The sequence below is a fragment of the Salmo salar genome, chromosome 16 (genome assembly GCF_965601325.2).
Source record: "Salmo salar chromosome 16, fSalSal1, whole genome shotgun sequence".
NCBI classification, from domain to species: domain Eukaryota; kingdom Metazoa; phylum Chordata; class Actinopteri; order Salmoniformes; family Salmonidae; genus Salmo; species Salmo salar.
Genome location: NC_138306.1, coordinates 65803222 through 65822081, shown reverse-complemented (window position 1 = coordinate 65822081; position 18860 = coordinate 65803222). Strand labels below are relative to the sequence as shown.

General features: G+C 42.3%; 1 protein-coding gene across 5 annotated transcripts in view; it reads right to left on the bottom strand.

Moving 5' to 3' along the window:
* Nucleotides 1-2830: 2830 nt before the first annotated feature.
* LOC106574300 (zinc finger E-box-binding homeobox 2) overlaps nucleotides 2831-18860 on the bottom strand; it is a 75959-nt gene continuing 59929 nt past the window's right edge. For 3 of the 5 annotated variants that reach the window (XM_014150104.3, XM_082962828.1, XM_082962829.1), the window contains exons 4-10: nucleotides 16865-16933; nucleotides 14340-14564; nucleotides 12851-13065; nucleotides 9209-9317; nucleotides 6773-8865; nucleotides 5151-5331; nucleotides 2831-3614 (exon numbers count right to left, since the gene is read on the bottom strand). In XM_014150104.3, the coding sequence (XP_014005579.2) occupies nucleotides 3037-3614; nucleotides 5151-5331; nucleotides 6773-8865; nucleotides 9209-9317; nucleotides 12851-13065; nucleotides 14340-14564; nucleotides 16865-16933 (3470 nt within the window). In that variant the 3' untranslated portion in view covers nucleotides 2831-3036. The remainder of the gene's footprint in view (nucleotides 3615-5150; nucleotides 5332-6772; nucleotides 8866-9208; nucleotides 9318-12850; nucleotides 13066-14339; nucleotides 14565-16864; nucleotides 16934-18860) is intronic. The other 2 variants (XM_045697582.2, XM_082962830.1) reach the window with 1 other exon arrangement.

Genomic DNA, 18860 nt, shown 5'->3' with positions numbered 1-18860 from the left:
CTGCCTGCCTGTCATTGAACTTTCTCTCTCCCAGTGCCAGGTCTGGGCCTTCTTCACAGGGGCCGTCCTTCATACGCCCTGAGAATGATATGGGCAGCATATGGGGATACATAAATAATTTAATGAGGTCAAAAGTCTGAGCTCTCCTCTCTACCTCTCTCACCCTGGATATATCCTGGATCTTATATGAACCTCTTATTATTATTTTTGCTAAATGTTTACTAAATGTTTTGGAAATCAACTAAATGTTTTGGAACGCTGCGTATCCTTTATTCAGAGTTAATTCTACTGAATGTACCTTTTATTCAGTTCAGTGGTACACACTTCTATACACACTTCTATTTTAATGTCCTTTTCATCTGAGAACTTGTGCATGCCAAGGGCCATCAAGTTTCCCTATATAATATGTCAGCGAGGTACAGTATGTGTTGAGCCAATGACAATATGAAGTAATGTCACTATAGTAAGACTTGGAGATATTAATGGAAGCAATTGTGTACCCTGGAGGCAAAATCTACACTTAAAGTCTGAGTCTATACATAAAACCAGTGATGAATCATCAGAGTTCATATGTTCCAAACACACCACCAATCCGGCCAAAACATTTGGCAATATGACATTATTAAGAGTTACTGTAACAGCATGTTGTCATTGGGTGTGTTTTCCTCCCAAACATTTGACTAGCTCGGTTAAGTATTTTCAAATAAAGTTTTAAAAGGAAATTGTTATTTACTTCAAAATGATTGACTGGGGTAACAAATAACAGTACAAGTACAACTCCCTTCTAACGTCATGTTCTTCCTTATTGTGGTGCAGAAGGGTACTAGAATGTGTCAAATACATTTCACCTGGAGTGTTCTATCCTCCTTGAAGGTATCTTCTCCTTACCGCTAATCTCTGTGGAAGCGTTGCATTCTTAATCGTCCCAAAAGTTAACAGTACATGGTTAAATTCAATGCCTAATCATTTAAGACCTCCCCTTTTATCTGTGAGATAGCACCGAATGATCAGATGGCATCAGGATCAATATGAAAATTGGAATATGCAAAGCATGTTCTGTGTTTGGCATTGCTCAACCTTTTCCCTTTCATCTTAGCCTTTTGATGTTGCTTTGAATCTGCATATGCAGTGTGAGCGGTTAATAGCTGTAAGTATCTTCACACGAAAGTACTTTTAGCTGACGTCCACCTTTCATTTGAATGACTTAATTTGTTTCTTAGCTTTTTTCGGTCATGGTAATATGACTGCCAATAATCATTAAGTCTATTGAATGTTATAAAACTTTTGAAAATAATTCTAAAAAATAATGAATTATTGTGTGATTCAGTGTGTAAAAAGTTAAAATCGTACTAGGAAAACTCCCAATTTTGGGGGAATGTGGGTCTTTTACTTTCAGACAACTCCTTTTCTGAGTGACAGGTGTAGTTATGTGGTTCTCTAGCACTGCTACAAAAGCATGAAAAAAATTTAAACATAAGGCATTTGTGTTCTGTAATTTGGCTACTTTTATTCGAGCATGGTCATTTCCAAGAGAAATTACAAATTAAAAATTCAATAATACTTTTACAAAGACATTTCAGGAAAGATTTTCTTCAGTCATGGTATCATACATTGTATCTTAACAGTCCCTCTTCATTTTTTTAGCAAAAAAAAAAAAGATGAAGAAAGTGGAATTTTTTTAGTTAAAAATACAGTGTTTTCACGATATTGTATAAAAGTTCCCAAATTTGGAATTTCCAGTAATTGGAAAATAAAGGAAATAAAACAAAATAATATAGTTGAAAATTCGCATTTCACAATTAATGTTTCAAAACACAATAAATGCTCTCTTTACGTAAAATTTGCCCCAATGATCAACGCCAAGTTCATTTTTACTAAAATATATCTATATATTGAAGAACTATAATACTGTACACTACAGTATGAAATAAATAAAATGAAGAAATATAAAATGGGCCACATAAATAAAATGTTATTCAACCTACAAACAAAATGAATGCAATTTTGTTGTTTCAAAAAATTGTTTGGTGTAATACTGACAAAAGTTAATGAAATAAACCTGAAAATTGCACAGACATATGTAAACTAAGGAACTGCTGCCTAGTGTACTAATACTGACATGGGTGCTTCAAAGATCAAGGTGAGCTATCTCTTAATACCGAAGCTGGTGAAGAGGTAACATGTCACCCTCCTTTCACACAATACAAGGATGGCACTTGCAGAAACACACAGATTAAAAGGTTTGCATATAAGGCTTTTTCTTATCAAAAACACCTTACAAAGGCTTTCTCCTTAATTGTTCACACGATCCTTTCATCTACTGTACTGTACTGTCAGACCGTTTTCCCTTCATTTCAAGGTCTCTTTAAGACGTCATTATCTTAAAATCAAACAGGTAATATCTGTTAAGTTCCTTCACAGAAAAATTCTGAGGCCTAAAACTGTGTGGCTAGCTGGCCTGACGACAGGGCAAAACTATAGACAACACATTAAGTGAAAGATAGGTAATAAAACTGATGGACTGTAGTGTGGAGACTACTGCTTTTTTCAACACTGTATAAATATATACATAGGCAATACTTTTTTATTATTTTTGTAGTGATTATAGAAGCGAAGTGCAATTTGTACAAGTCACTAGTTTGTGCTATAAAGACTATGGAACACAGAGTTTTTAGGATGTTAGCACCACACATATTTTTAGGCCTTAATACTGTACAATTTTTTAAATGTATTAATTTATTAATTTTTCATTTTTGCATAATGCAGCCTCTTCTTACACAATTCTCCCCCCCACCCCCACCCCCCCCCCCCCACCCCCCCCCACCCCACCCCATCCACCCCAAAATCAAACTTCAAATCAATGTCTCCTTGGGCAGACATATACAACCACCACCCCTTGAGTACTTCAATACAAAGCTTCCTAGAAGCTTCAGGCACGTGCATGTACAGCTTCAACACAGCAGCGTTAAAAACCAAGCAGGTAACAATAACGAACAGAAAAATAAGATGGGAAGCTTTTTAAATGCAGTAGTTTTATTACATGCCATCCTGCATATTGTCCTCGTGATCCGATTTGGTTTCTGTTTTCCCGTCCAACGAACTATCGTCCATCGAATGCTCTCCGTTCTCCTCCTCATCCCTCAACGTGTCTGGATCTGTGTCCATGCTCTTGTTCTCGCTCTCCTCTTCCTCCTCCTCAAAATCCTCTTCCCTACGTCCTATTTTCGCGTACGTTCCTTCAACTTCCTTCTGACGATCTCTCATTCCTCCGTTCATCCCTCCTTCCCTCAGAATGCCCTCGCGGTCCTCCAGGTCAGGGTAGCCCTGAGGAGTCATGCCTTGTAAGTAGGCCCGGCTCAATAGTAGCTCTGTGGGCTCTAGGTGGCCCTTCTCCCGGGCCTCTCTCTCGGCCGCCTCCCTCTCCTCGGCCTCCCTCTTGCAGTAAGAGTAACGGTGGTTCATGTGCTGGGAGTAGGAGCCCGAGTGAGAGAAGCGCTTCCCGCACTTGTCACACTGGTACGGTTTCTCGCCAGAGTGCAGTCGTGAGTGTTCTATAAGGTGGTGCTTGTGTTTGAATGCCTTCTTGCAGATTTGACACTGGTGTGGCCGTTTACCTGAGGAGACACAAAAGGAGAGGAAAGCAGACATGAGTTTCCCAGCTCACTACTTTTTTACTACATGTGTCACAATTAAAAACATCAGGAGGAGAACAAACACAAACTAAAAGTACATTCAGATGATTCGAATGGTATGAAGCAACTTGAACTATCATTACAATATCAATGCTAACTTTGTCATAACTTATTTGTTTATTCCAAATGAGAAGATAAACAGCTTAAATAAACCACAGGGTCTGTCATGTGTTTACATTATGAAATTCCCTCCTATTCCTAAAGCATGGAGGAACAGAATCACAAACACTTAACAAACAGAAAGCTGTGACAAATAAATAAACAAATAGGAGATGAAAATTGAACAAGAGACTCCTATGGCTTCCCTGATAATCTCAGTAGAATAATTCTAGTTTCTAGACGCCTCTGTCCCTCAATTATTTTGGGACTCTACTCTACTCTGCTCACCATGTAAGATGGGATACCCTGAATGCAAAAGTGTGAGACGAGAAACTCGAGCCGCCCTACATTGATGGAGTGAAATTTCATTACATCATGCTACCAAATGATCTGTCTAAATAAAAACTCCCCCAGCAGCCAGCAATGGTGGCTGGTCATGGGGTGGGGAGTCTGGGACAGTTGCACCCCTTTTTGAATTTACTACACCTCAGCACATCCGGAAATATAACGGTCTATCTGACACAAATCACAAGATAGAGTTTCTCCTTTGGCATTTCAATCTTCTCGTGACGCTACTTGTGCCACCAAGCACAGACACCAACACATCTGGCCAATTCCTAGCCACAAATAGCCCTGGAACGCCTTCGAACACCTTCCATAACTGCTATACTTTCAACACACACTTCCTAATACCACAACTAGATAAACCTGTGAGCTACATAAAGCACACAGTATTCTGCTGTGTGCTGCATATAGTCATGTGTGTCAAGAATGATGCAACTTAGTGAAAGTGTTTCATTGTGAGAAGTGTTAAAAAAAAAAATGTCATCAACACACAAATGTCCAATGGGTTAAACCGATCTATCACTGATTAGAGTGATAAGTCAGCAGTCTGTCTCTGTCTCTTTATTAGTTATATATGTGGGTACGCTTAGTGTGTTTTGTAAATAATAATAGGGTTAATAAAGTAGCATGTGATGGATATAATTAGAAATGGCCACGGATGACATTTACCTCAGACAGTGCCCTCATGCATTATGCAAAGCAATGACACAACATTTAGTTAGGCTCTTTCTACCCCATTTTGGTTTTAAGTATGGAGCTTATATATTCAGAGAAAGGTATTTCTGGCATAACCCTAAAAATGTAATGTTTTGCTCTACGTATTTTAGTAAGTATATCTCCTCACCCCTGTCAATGAAGAAACAAGTTAGGTCTCGATTTACATACAACTGAAAAAGAACAAAGCAAGAAAGAAGTGGGGAATGAACAAAATAAAACAATTGAAAGGGTTTAGTAACACAAAACATTAGAAATAAAAGCAATGGGGTAAAATAAGTGTTCTGGAACAGTATATACCTGTGTGTTCATATTTGTGTCTTAGGAGGGAACTGCTCTTCTGGAATGTTTTGTCGCACAAGTCACACGCGTACATACCACTTTCTGTCTTCTTAATCTTCTTCCGGGACAGACAGGAGTCTGAATCGGTCATGTCATCCAGTCCTGACATATAATCTGCTGTTCCGTCTAGCAGCTCCCCCTAGAAAATGACACATTTATCAATCCACACGTCAACTAAATATAGGTACAGTATCTCCTGATGTTTGCCTGAATGAAAGACTGAATGGAACTTAGTTTTGGACCTAATTACTAACACTCCAATACAGAGCGCAGGTGTAAATATAAATGGTAGACTACACTGTAATGGTTGAGAATCTACCCTGAATGTTAGTTTGAAAAAAAATCTGTCCTCCATACATTTGAATCAGTCTAATTTTATACATGAAAGAGTTGTCATTCCATATGTATCTGTTCTTTATAAGGGAAGATTAACCCGATAGGCTTAAACTTAAATTAATGGGGGAAAATATTATTACATTAGAAGGTCATAATAATAAGAGAAAGCCCTTTGCAGGGCATATTGTCATATTCTTCTAATTTCCAACTCATAATGATTAAATCAAGAGGTGTTCTAAATGACCAATATTGAGAAGCACCATTGCTCTCATTAAGAAGCGCTCGCTCTGGTCTGACAATGACTCCTTTGGCGGGGACGCTTTCTTTCTTACACTGTTTTTAAAGAACAGAGCTACTATCATTCCGCAATCAATTTGAGCTAAATGCCCGTAGCTGTATTTTTTAAATCTAATTTAATAACTTAGAATAGGAAACATTATTAATACTTTTTTATCAAAATGGTTCCCTCTATGTTAAACAGCCTTCAGCATTCAGTGGGAATGAACATGGAGCCCGTGCATTATTAATCTGCATGTAGAAACTCATTTTGGCTTTAGAGTGCAACTTCCTTTAAAATAAAATACAAGAAAGTGGCAGAGAATTGGAGTTGGAGTCAGATCCTCTGTGCTGTGTGGAGCTCCAAGGCTTACCCTTTGCCTATTGCACAGATCACATACACTATGTCCCTCACACAATTCACCCAAAAAATACCTAAGGAAAAAAGAAAGAAATAAACTAGGCTGAGACAGATTGATTTTAAAGGGTACGTAGTCTATGTTTTACTCTGGAATAGACTACACTGAACAGCTGGAGACGTGATGCTGCCTGCACTCTGCGGTAAGGACAATTCACGGTGGAGTCTGGCAACAACTGAATCCCCCACATCATAACCTCCTCTGAAACAGCAATTATATGCTGATATCGCTAATGACGTCTGCTTGGAGAACTGAACAACTCCAGGCGCGTTTGACAGCTGGTTATCTACCTGACTGTGTTTTCTCCCTGGTTCAATGTGCTGCAGGTGAGCATTTGAGCTCATTAGAGTACCTTTTAATTAGTGGCACAATGAGCAGATCATTTTAGAGAGAGAGAGAGAGAGAGAGAGAGAGCGAGAGAGAGAGAGAGAGAGAGAGAGAGAGAGAGAGAGAGAGAGAGAGAGAGAGAGAGAGAGAGAGAGAGAGAGAGAGAGAGAGAGGATAAACCTGAGGCTTAAAAACTAAACCACAAGTGGCTTATCTATTTACCTGGAAACCTGGCTTTCGCTGGTATTTTCTCCTCTGCTGCTGCTGCATCTCAGCAAAGGTAGCTGCTCCTGTTGCATAAGTGTAGGCCATGTGTGGTAGGAAGCCCATCTGATCCAGCCCTGGGTATGGCCTCAGCCCAGGCATGCTGGCCTGCATCGGAGACATGAAGGTGGCAGGTGGGAACGCACTCTGTTGCGGAAGCGACGTGTACATCGGTTTGGCACCGAAGGGGTTCATCCCGAACAAGGGGCTGGTGCTTTTGTTGAGGTCTCCATTGTGGTGGTTCTGGCCTCTGGCTTCAAACTCCTTCTTGAGATAGGCCAGGTTAAGTGGCTCTTCGAAGTGTTCTCGTGGGGAGGGAACACTGGAGTGGTCATGGTGGTTAATACTGTTTAGTTTAGGTCTGCTCTTCACGGTCATGGCATGTTTGGGCTCCTTCATGAGCTTTGGCAGTGACAGGTCCAGTGGTTGTTCAGACAGGTTCATGTTGAGGTTCAGGTCCTCAGACATCAGGCTGTTTGGAGTATATGAGCTACTCTGGGAGTTTTTGGAAGATGTGGAGGAAAGGTTCAAAGGAGAAGGTGTGCTGCTCCTTGACTGGTGGTCCAATTTGGAGTGGTCAATCATGTGTTTGGTGTGTCCACTGAACGTGTTAGCTTTCATGAGTCTGAGCTGGTTCTCACAGTTGTTGACGTTGTTATGGAGCTCTGCAATGGAGGGGGACGTGATATGGTGGTCACGGTTGCGATCACGGTCATTAGACTTGATCAGGGACACTGGGGATCTAGCTGCCATTGAGTCTTTAGAGGGAGTGTGGTTGTGGTTGTTTGCGGCTAGAACCATATCTGCATGGTTGTTCCGTTGTTGTTCTAATGGTGGAGTTCTTGGGGTGCCGTACTGGTAAACTTTCCTCTGCTCGAACCACTCTTTGACGAATTCCTGAGGAAGGCCGACTGCTATGGAGATCTTCAGTAGTTCCTCTGAATTGGGCTCCATGTTCATAGCGAAGTAGGCCTTGAGCACTGACATGTGGTCCTTGTACGGGTTGATGGGGCTTTTCTCAGACAGCATGGACGAGAGCAGGAGGGCATGCTTCTCTGTAAACATCCCCTGTTTTGTGGGCATAAGGTTCTCACTAGTCTGGAGAACTGTCTTGATCTCCTCATTCATTTTACACAGGTAACGTTCATGCTGATGCAAGGGAATTGGACCTGGGAAGGCTTCTTTGCAGTATTGGCAAGCAAAGGGTGTAAACATAATGTTGCTCTCATGCATCTTATCCTCTGTACCTAAATCTAGCATGTGGTTGGATTTCTCGCGTTTGATAGTGCTAATTTGTCTCTTTGAGTCTGTGGTCAAGCTCTGGAGACAAGCTTTGGCTTCGTTCACTTTTTCTAATGTGTAGTCGATGATGCTCTTAGTGGCACCGTTATGGCTGACGACTGGAAGACCAACCTGGTGACCCCCCTGTGACGTCAGTCCCTGTTTCTGCTCCTCGATCTGGTTCCCGAGCTCCTTCATGTAAGCCTTGAGCCTGGAGATCTCCTCCGGTTTGCAGTCCATCTTCTGCCTGCACACAGTGTTGTCCACGATCTGGAGCACCTTCTGGACCTCGCTCAGGTTGTTGCTCAAGGACGGGTAGCCCAGGAGTTGTTGTTCGATCCCCATTCCCAGGTGCTGCATGGGACTCTGGGCTGAGCAGTGGATCCCTAGCGAGCTGCTATTTCCCCCCATCCCTCCGTTCATGAAGGGCCCAGGTGCGCCGAAGCCATGGGAGGCCATCATGAGTTTGTAGTCGTTGAAGTCTAGTGGTTCTGTTTTGATGTTCAGGTGGTGGTTGTTCTGGTCCTGGTGGTGGCCCAGGAGCTTGCCATTTCCGTTTCCGTTCTCTAGCTTGTGTCTCAGCTGGGTGATGGCGGTGTTAGTGGGGGAGGACGAGGCTGATGTAGGGGAAGAGCCTGTCTTCATGTTGTTGCGTATCCTCCCGTTGACTGCTATAAGGCCGATGCACTTCTTGCTGCTGATGTGAGAGCTGTAGGAGCCTGAGTGGGAGAAGCGCTTCTTGCAGTTTGGGCATTCGTATGGCTTCTCACCTGAAAAGAGACAACAATGTATACTTTAAAAAAAATATCTGCCATGAGCGCATTTAGAATGGCATAAGGAACACACATATTCTCAATGATTAAATATAAGTGGGCTAAGGGAAAATGTATCAACAATGAACACCTTTGCCAAACTAAAGTGTAAACACTGAACTGCTCAATTGTAAGATTGGCAGATAGAAGGAAACAAAGTAGCTCAAGTCATCCATTGGAACAGTGGGAGAGAGAAAAGAAAAACACAATTGATTTTTGTACACCCTATGAAGTTCACCACAGTCTTAAATCAAGGTTATGCATATTCAAAGAGGAGTGCACAGGCCCCCTTGCAACCCACCACTGTGAATCCGCAGGTGTTCCTTCAGATGGTGCTTGTATTTGAAGGCCTTGCCACATTCTGTGCATTTGAACTTGCGGTTGCCAGCCCCTTGGTTCAGCAGTTGGTGCTATAGGGAAAGAAGCAGGTATTTACATAAGTTCCACTAACAACATTACAGGGGGGAAAAGAGTTCACTAAACAATCACAATGAGCACTTGGTGCAATCGACCAACAAGCCAAATGTCTCACATTGCTACACAGCCCATCTTGCCTCTTTCTACTTCCAACTCCAATGAGAAAGTACAAGAGTGGTGCTGATAACAGAGGGAATCACATACCTTTTAATTTCCTGGCTCTCGAGCCAAGGAAGCATGCCTTTAGAATTTGGCAGCCAATAAAATAAAATAAATGAAAGGGGCTCTTTTTTTATACAGTTTCCCCCTCATTAGAAACAAGCCATCTGATCTACTTGTATTAATTTGGGGTAATCACTCGAAAGATATTCTGACTATTTCACAAGATGTCCTTCCCTGTATTTCACATACCTGCAAACAACAGTAATGTTACATGAAGAAACAACACACTTCCATAAATGTTGAAATGTCTTAATTGGAACAGATTTCCCCTAATCATTTGAATCCTCAAACGTCTCTTTAATAATCTTAGACTATAGGATGGGCCTAGGCCTTGATTCTCTGTTCAAAGGTAAACATCAGTTGCGGCCCCTCAAATGTGCAATTCAAACAGGGGGAGGCCTCTGCCTGTTTCAAAATCCAAATATAATGGTAATAACAACAACAATAACAGCGTACGTGTAAACGGGAGGCACACCAGACGTGCACAATTAATTCTGAGTAGGAGGTGAACATGTTAAATGCTTAGGCAATACAAAAGATCTCTCAGCAGCACTTGCTACCAAGGCAGGCATAGCAGGAAGAAGCAGCCAGCGTCCTGATCCAGCCTGACAACTGCTGGGGTGTGCTGACTCTACCCACATTCCTGGGGAGACAGATGGCGTAAGGGAGGACACAGGGAGGATTGTTCAAACGGCAGCAACCTTCAAAGATCGTGCAGGAGTGGGTCTGTCTGTCGGTGGGGCCGCCAAGCGCCAGTCAGGGACCCCACCGCTCGTATGTTGCTGAGTTGCATAAACAAACAGCAACAGCTGCTTTGGCTCCCCCTGCTTCCCTCTGAGGACCGCAGTAAACTTTAGTTGTGCCAATAAGATACAATCATTCTCTAATCCAAATTGTCAATGGCACCAACACCAGCAAATTTGTTTTTGGCGGAGGGGGACATGCTATCCTACATGACTCAGGGAAGGTTAGTGATGGGATGTTGGATGTTGTGGGCGGGGCGCATGGGCTGGGTATTCAAATATTATTTTCTCTTGATTGGTTAATTGGATAAGGAGTGTTACAGGTTATTTTAGATTTTTTTGTGGTGTTTATGGCGAGGGCATCTTCTCCTAGGTAGAGACAATTCTCATGGGACATGGGATTGGGGCTTGCCTGTCAGCGATGACACAACGATTCACTAACTTTCACAACACATTTTATCTTTCTTTTTTTTTCTTTTTCACCCCAAGAGGACTTCAATTGTCACCACTGGTTTTGTTCAGATTCACTTCTTTTTTAAAACACGGTTGGCAAGCAAATGTAACATCTATGAATAGAAGGTGGATTTCTTCCACACAGGGAGTTGGATGTGATGCATGCAAATTGCCAACAAATTCCCAGGTTAGTTTATCTAAAAGAAAATACATTGAGAGTGAGTGAGACTCAATAATAAGTGTACATGTTGATTCTGTTTCAGCAAACTTAACGTGTAAATATTTGTATGAACATAACAAGATTCAACAACTGAGACATAAAGTAAACAAGTTCCACAGACATGTGACGAACAGAAATTGAATAATGTGTCCCTGAACAAAGGGGAGTTTAAAATCAAAAGTAACAGTCAGTATCTGGTGTGGCCACCAGCTGCATTAAGTACTGCAGTGCATCTCCTCCTCACAGACTGCACCAGATTTGCCAGTTCTTGCTGTGAGATGTTACCCCACTCTTTCACCAATGCACCTGCAAGTTCCCAGACATTTTTGGGGGGAATGGCCGTAACCCTCACCCTCCGATCCAACAGGTCCCAGATGTGCTCAATGGGATTGAGATCCGGGCTCTTCGCTGGCCATGGCAGAACACTGACATTCCTGTCTTGCAGGAAATCAAGCACAGAACGAGCAGTATGGATGGTGGCATTGTCATGCTGGATGGTCATGTCAGGAGGAGCCTGCAGGAAGGGTACCATATGAGGGAGGAGGATGTCTTCCCTGTAACGCACAGCGTTGAGTTTGCCTGCAATGACAACAAACTCAGTCCGATGATGCTGTGACACACCGCCCCAGACCATGACATACCCTCCACCTCCAAATCGATCCCGCTCCAGAGTATAGGCCTCGGTGTAACGCTCATTCCTTCGACGATAAATGCAAATCCGACCATCACCCCTGGTGAGACAAAACCGCGACTCGTCAGTTTTTTGGCAGTCCTGTATGGTGGGTTTGTGCCCATAGGCAACATTATGGTCGGTGATGTCTGGTGAAGACCTGCCTTACAACAGGCCTACAAGGCCTCAGTCCAGCCTCTCTCAGCCTATTGCGGACAGTCTGAGCACCGATGGAGGGATTGTGCGTTCCTGGTGTAACTCGATCAGTTGTTGTTGCCATCCTGTACCTGTCCCACAGGTGTGATGTTCGGATGTACCGATCCTGTAAGGTGTTGTTACACATGGTCTGTCACTGTGAGGACGATCAGCTGTCCTTCCTGTCCCCCTGTAGCACTGTCTTAGGGGTCTCACAGTACGGACATTGCAAGTTATTGCCCTAGCCACATCTGCAGTCCTCATGAATCCTTGCATCATGCCTAAGGAATGTTCTCGCAGATGAGCAGGGACCCTGGGCATCTTTCTTTTGGTGTTTTTCAGAGTCAGTAGAAAGGCCTCTTTAGTGTCCTAAGTTTTCATAACTGTGACCTTAATTGCCTACCGTCTGTAAGCTGTTAGAGTCTTAACGACCGTTCCACAGGTGCATGTTCATGAATTGTTTATGGTTCATTGAACAAGCATGGGAAACAGTGTTTAAACCCTTTACAATGAAGATCTGTGAAGTTATTTGGATTTTTACGATTTATCTTTGAAAGACAGGGTCCTGATAAAGAGACATTTCTTTTTTTGCTGAGTTTAGTACTGCATAAAGGAAATGCTTGATTTTAAAGAACATAAAATCTACTAGTTGAAGTGAAATTAAGGAGCAGATAAAATGTCTAAATTGGAAATTAACATAATCATTTGATCGTGAACATAAGACTGCAAAATCATATCAGACGGGGCCATCAAAAAACCATTTAGGGCCTCAATTAAAGTTATTACCATTAAAAGATCTGCATCTCCAAAATGCCATGAAAAATTCATAATGATTGCCAATCAAAATGATATATTTTCCTCCAAGGGATCATAGCACATTAGAAACGAAGTAAGTGAGGGGAACGGAAAGGGGAGAGGAATAATAAAGTGATTGAAGAAAAAAAAGAAGTGAGAAGGGCCTACGATCCTGAAAGTGATTGAAAACAGCAACAACAACAAAAAACGAGGGCACATGATCCTCACCTGATCTCTGTCGGGCTTGTGCGTGGCCATATGTCGCTCAAGCTGAGTGCGGTAAGCAAACGTGTAGTTACACAGGGGGCAGGCGAAGTTCTCCTCGTTCTTCTCGTGGCGGTACTTGATGTGCTCCTTGAGCGATGTCAAGCGCTTGTAACCCCGGTCGCAGTAGGGGCAGGTCAACAGTTGGGCAAAAGCATCTGGAGTTCCAGGTGGCAGGTCTGGGGAAAAGAGATGGGGGGAGAAAGGGAGAGGGGGGGGGGGGGGGGTTGGGAGAGAGAAAGCAGTCCAAAAGGTCAGCAAATCAATGGCAGCTAATGGGCGTACTGCCCGGAATGGTATGGGAGGTATCACTGCAATCTGCTCTACAGAGTGCCGTCGTCTCAGGCTGGCATCCATGCCCTGACACACACGCACACATACACACACACACACGCACACATGCACACACACACACGCACACATACACACACGCACACATACACACACGCACACACACACACGCACACATACACACACGCACACATACACACACGCACACACACACACACGCACACATACACACACACACACACGCATGCACACACACACGCACGCACGCACGCACACAAACACACACACACACACACACACACACACACACATACACACACGCACGCACGCACACACACACACACACACACAGACTCTGCCTCGCCGTTTTTTTTTTTATATCACATACTAAGACACACGTGAAAATTCACACATACTAAATTGAATTAGCTTTTAATTGACCTATACACTTTAGAATGTGTTGCATAACATACTTTTAGCTTAAGTCATTGGGTTGTTTGTTTGACTTTTGATTTAAGACAAACATGAAACATGATATCTAATCTTACACTGTTTTACACTGAAATCTTACAAATGTCAGTCTGAAATAAAGCACCTTGACCTGGTTTTTAAGAACACTACCTCCCCCACCCTCCCCCCTCGTCCTTCCTTGCTCCCCTTAACCATCGTCCCCTCGCCTAATTGCTTTTAAGTGGCTTATTTAATACCATTTTTCCCACACTTTCATCATTTATGAAGTACGTATCATAAATCCATTCTAATTCAATCCCTGTTCCCCCGGGGTCTGAGAGGTGTACTATCTTATTTCAGACCTCTGGCAGCTGTTGCTGCTTAAAGACTGAAGGACCGAAGGTAAACACAGAGGCATCCAGTGAAGAATCTGTGAGACCAACAGCTGCCCATGTCACTGAGCCACAGAGACCAAGAAGAGGCCAGCCACACCACTGCTGCTCTGTTCTCTCTGGTGACGTACGTAGCAAGAGTCTCAAAGGAGGAGCGCTGATCCAGGATCAGCTCCCCCATGTCCATGTAATCTTATTCATTGTGGTCTAAAAGGCAATACTGATCCTAGATCAGCACTCCTACTCTGAGACGCTTCATACATACAGCCCCTGTCCCCAGTTCTGTTCTTGCCCTCCCTTGCTGGTCTCTGGATTCTTACCATTTTCCTCCTGGCCGTTTGTTTCAGGCGCTTCGGGCGTGCCCAGACGGGACAGCTCCTCTCCCTCGGGTGCTTCTGGGTAAATGATGGCAGTGTCGCCCCGCTGCAGGTACTCAGCGATGCTGACCACGTGGCTGTGGCTCTCGCTCAGGCTCTCCTCCTGGAGCTTACTACGCTTAGCGAAGAACTCCTCAAACTCTGAAGTGCAATCAACAACATTCTTAACTGAAAATAAGAAGAGAAAGAGAGAAGGAGGAGGAGGAGGGAGAGCGAGAGAGAGAAAGAGAGAGAGATGGGTTTTGAGAAATTGGATTCTTCGCTCCCCAAGAGAAATGTGTGTTACAGCAATACTGAGAACGTGTCGGGTCTAAATGGGATGAAGAAACTCCACAACAGACATTAAGGTAGTAGTTGTGGGAGAATACATCTGAATTACTGTATTATCTTGTCACGCAACAGCCACTAAAACAAGAAATATGAGTTCATCTTAGAAAAGTACCACCTTAAATCGTGGGAAAGTGATTTCAGATAAACATATTGTATTTACTTGAACCGTATTACCAGTTACACAATAAATGTGGGGAACACAATTTAAACTGGTCAACTGACTTCTAATTTTCCTTATCATACGTGAAATGAAAATAATTAGTATTTTATAATTTTGGATCTTTGAGATTATATCTATTTAATTAAGCCTCGTTGTTTAAGCCTCTCGAAAACAACATTTTATTTACACATTGTGTAGCAACAGTACAATCAAATTCCCTGTGTATTGACAAGGGGTCAATAAAATGCCTCTGGTTAGTGGATTGGCTGTGGAACAGATTACTGAGGACAAACCACAATGTTGCACAAAAAAAGCTTTAACCATAGTCCTTAAAATACTTTCTGAAGCTGTCTTTCTGAAATTGCTGAAGTCACACATTGTGTGTTTTCTCATATTCTCCAGTCCCTTCTCTTTAGGGAATCCCAAAGCTGCAGAGTAGAGATAGCTGTGGCTCCAATAGCAAACAAAGCTAATCAAAACCCGGCAACCTTCATTAGTCAACAGCAGATGATAGACACTCAAAGGTTCACGTTAATTCAAACTATACTATACGGCATTCCAACTACCTGAGGCAAGACTATATTCTATTACCCCCTATCATATCACTGTTATAAAACTTGTCACATATAACATTGTCGTGCTAAATGTTACAGGAAGTCACGCAAACTGTTTGATTTGACTGGATTTAGATAGTTACTTATTTAATTAGACATGTCCAAGCCAAGGTACATTTTTATATTGTGATTTGTTTGGCAGTGATTATTTTATGGGCCCAATTTGTGAAAGGTCAAGGTAGTGTATTTGGTTGTCAAAAGTGGCATGAAAATGTCACTGGTGCCAAAGGATCTTGTATTAAATCGTATGAAACAACTGTTAACTAGACAGCTCAATTTCCTGCATTCTCATTAGGACTTTGTGGGAACTATTTGAGAATCATCTAATGCATTTTGAGATACAAAACTGTGAGGATGCTTGAGATCTCTATATTGGATTCACAACTCACCATTAAACAAATATGTATCTTAGGGTTATAAAAATACATCAAAAAGATCAAATTTAGACTAATTTGATTTTGCAAATGAAATGTAATTTTGGAAGTCACTGTATTGCTAACAAGCTACAAGCTCAACCTCGTGATGCCTCCTTTGAAATTACTTTCTTCTCTGTAATAGAGGAAATCACCTGGATAAAAGAGTTCTTAGGTGGCAAGACGTGATTGCAATTTTCATTTCTTAAATGAAATCACATGTAATCCCATGGTGGGTTCTTTCTTCCAATGCAGTGCCACTACATTGTTTTCACGGCCTTAACGGAAACATTTGCGATGTCTAAATTTCCACCAAAAAAGTCACCACACATGCACAGGAACACGTGTGAGGGAATGCGTGTGCACGCACACTCGCACACGTGCGTGCTCACACACAAAATCAACAAAATATATAAATAAATAAAAAGAAGAATAGAAGATTCCTAAGGAAGTATTCCCATTATGTGGTGAGTGTTTACTCAAACGGTGCTGAGGCCAGTTGTCAGCAGCGGTCAGTATGATATCATGGAGGGAAAACTTAATGCCCAAGAGGCTTGTGGGTGGAAATCAGTTTTGTTTACTTAATTAAAAATGGCAGGTAGGATTAGGTTCCACAGTTTTGTGTAGAAAGGAACATGCAGGGACACTAATGCTCTACACGGACACAGGGATACACAGCCACCCACACAGGGATTGGAAGGGTGATTGGTCTCGGCCTCGTCTTTCAACACAATACAGATGTAGGACCTTAATTTGAGCCAGTTTGCTAAAGCAGGAAAATAATCCTGTGAATTATTATGTGGATTACAATTAATTCTGGTCCAGGACTATGCTTAATCTGTGTCCGAGAAACCGACTCCACAAGTTTTAAATTCTTCTGCAACAGGGTTATCAAATTAAGATCCTACATCTGTACATCAAATCTCCTCACAATGGATTAAATCAACTCACCTGTACCGTTTCCAACTGTCTGAAGAGTGGTGTCAGGCCCCAAAGTGTCATAATCATCTTTCATTTCATCTGTGGAGAAAAGAGGGGAGGGAGGAGGGGAGGGAGTAGGGAAGAGAAGGAAAAGAGAAGTTCAGTTCAATGTTCAGTGCTGTAGTGTACCAAGCAAACCCAAGCCTCACAATGAAGCCTTCAGAGGAAGGTACGGATATATAAAGGGCTTGCTGTGTTGCACTGTGCCGAGGCTTTGTGTGGCATTCTTAATGAATGCTATCATCAGGACCAGACAGAGCCTTATTTACCTTAAAAACAACAACAAGCAGTGGGAAAGAAAGCTGCTCTGCCATTCCGGGGGTAGTGAGAGTCGCCAGAAAGAAAGATTAATTCAAGAAGCCAGCCCCATCCACCTGAACAATCAGAGAGGAGTAACCGGCACAAAAGGCCTTGCAGTTGTTATTCCCTCACCGTGACACTACTAACAATCTACATGCGGCAGAAAAAAATGACAAACTATACAGGGGGTTTTCGCAGAAAATCCTGGACTGTGGGCTTAGAATCTATTACCAATCAACGTAATGCATAGTCTTAGGAACGCCAAGGGCAGACTTGCATTTTGTCCTGGCACAGGTAAGACAGCCATAAATAAAGGACCCCAGATTGACAGACAGGCTCATAAACAAGGGAGAGAACAACTTTTGACATTGGTGGGTAAATTCTCTTGCCGTATAGGCAAGCGGCGAACAAGAGGACATTGTTGGTGTTCATGTCCACAGACAATTAACTTAAGGAGTCCTCTGTGACTCCTTCCTTCCGTCCTGTCTTTGAAAATTAAATCAAGGTACTTCCGAGAAGATAGTGGCTGGTAATAAAAATGGCTCCTGTCTCTCTCGGTTTCTCCTTGTTCTAGCCATGTGATTTCTATGGTCTCAAGGATACTGTGTTGCCATGAAGGGGTAAACAAACAAATCAGTGGATTAAGGGAATAGGAGGAACTCTCTCCTTTACTGTCTCTTGCACCTTGGACTTAACAGAAAACATTTTGGAAATGAGTTTGAAAAGTAGCTGACAAGTTGTGTAAAATCTTCAGAATAAAAAGTTGGCTGAATATTTGTCATTGAATTAGCAATCACGAATCATATGCAGGAAAAACAAATATAATATATATATATTGTATATTTTGGTGCAGAGTGAAAAATCAGGTGTTTTAATAGTTGGTTCATTTCAATAATTAGGAGAGGGTTTTTTCTGTTTCTTTCGCTTGAAGTGAGACTGTTTCCTTCTGCACCAAACAGATAAAAAACCCAGCCAATAGCTTCAGAGAATAAAAAATGGACTCTTTTGAACGAAAAGTACTCAACTTTCCCTTGACATGAAGCTTGACTGTGTGGTGGAGAAACATGCCAGCCATTTTTCATTTGCATATGTGGGGGTTTGGAGTGCCGTTGTCTTCTCAGTAATGACATCAAACCAGGCTGCACTCTAAGGAAATGGCCCTTTAGCAATATTGTTGAAGATACACTGGAGTATTGTGAGCAATCAAAAAAATCCTCCACCACAGCCACAAATATAATTCTGGTGTTTAAGAGACCAGCATATATGGATACTTTTTTGTCATTTCTAATTTACTGAATGTTAATCAAGCTCTCTTTTCCTCTTTCCCTCACGTTTCTTTTTCCTGGAAAGTGGGAGAGTTCGCATGGATGCAGCCATTTTGGTTTTCGCAGACTTTAGTAATCCAATGTCACTGCATATTTTTGATATGACTCAAGGAGCACAAGTGGGTTTTGCTTTTTGTCCCTTTTTGTCCCCTCTTTACCTTGAGCAGTCCTTATTATCTGTATGTGGTCAAGGAATGAGAGTGAGAGAACTTCCAGCAGGAGGTAGGCTAAGACCATTTACACCTATCTCACTCTATGGCCCTTTGCACAGATCCCTTTTGGGCCATTTCTATTGCTTCTGACAGCTACACATCCATTGGAAAGAGACAGTTTTTATAGTT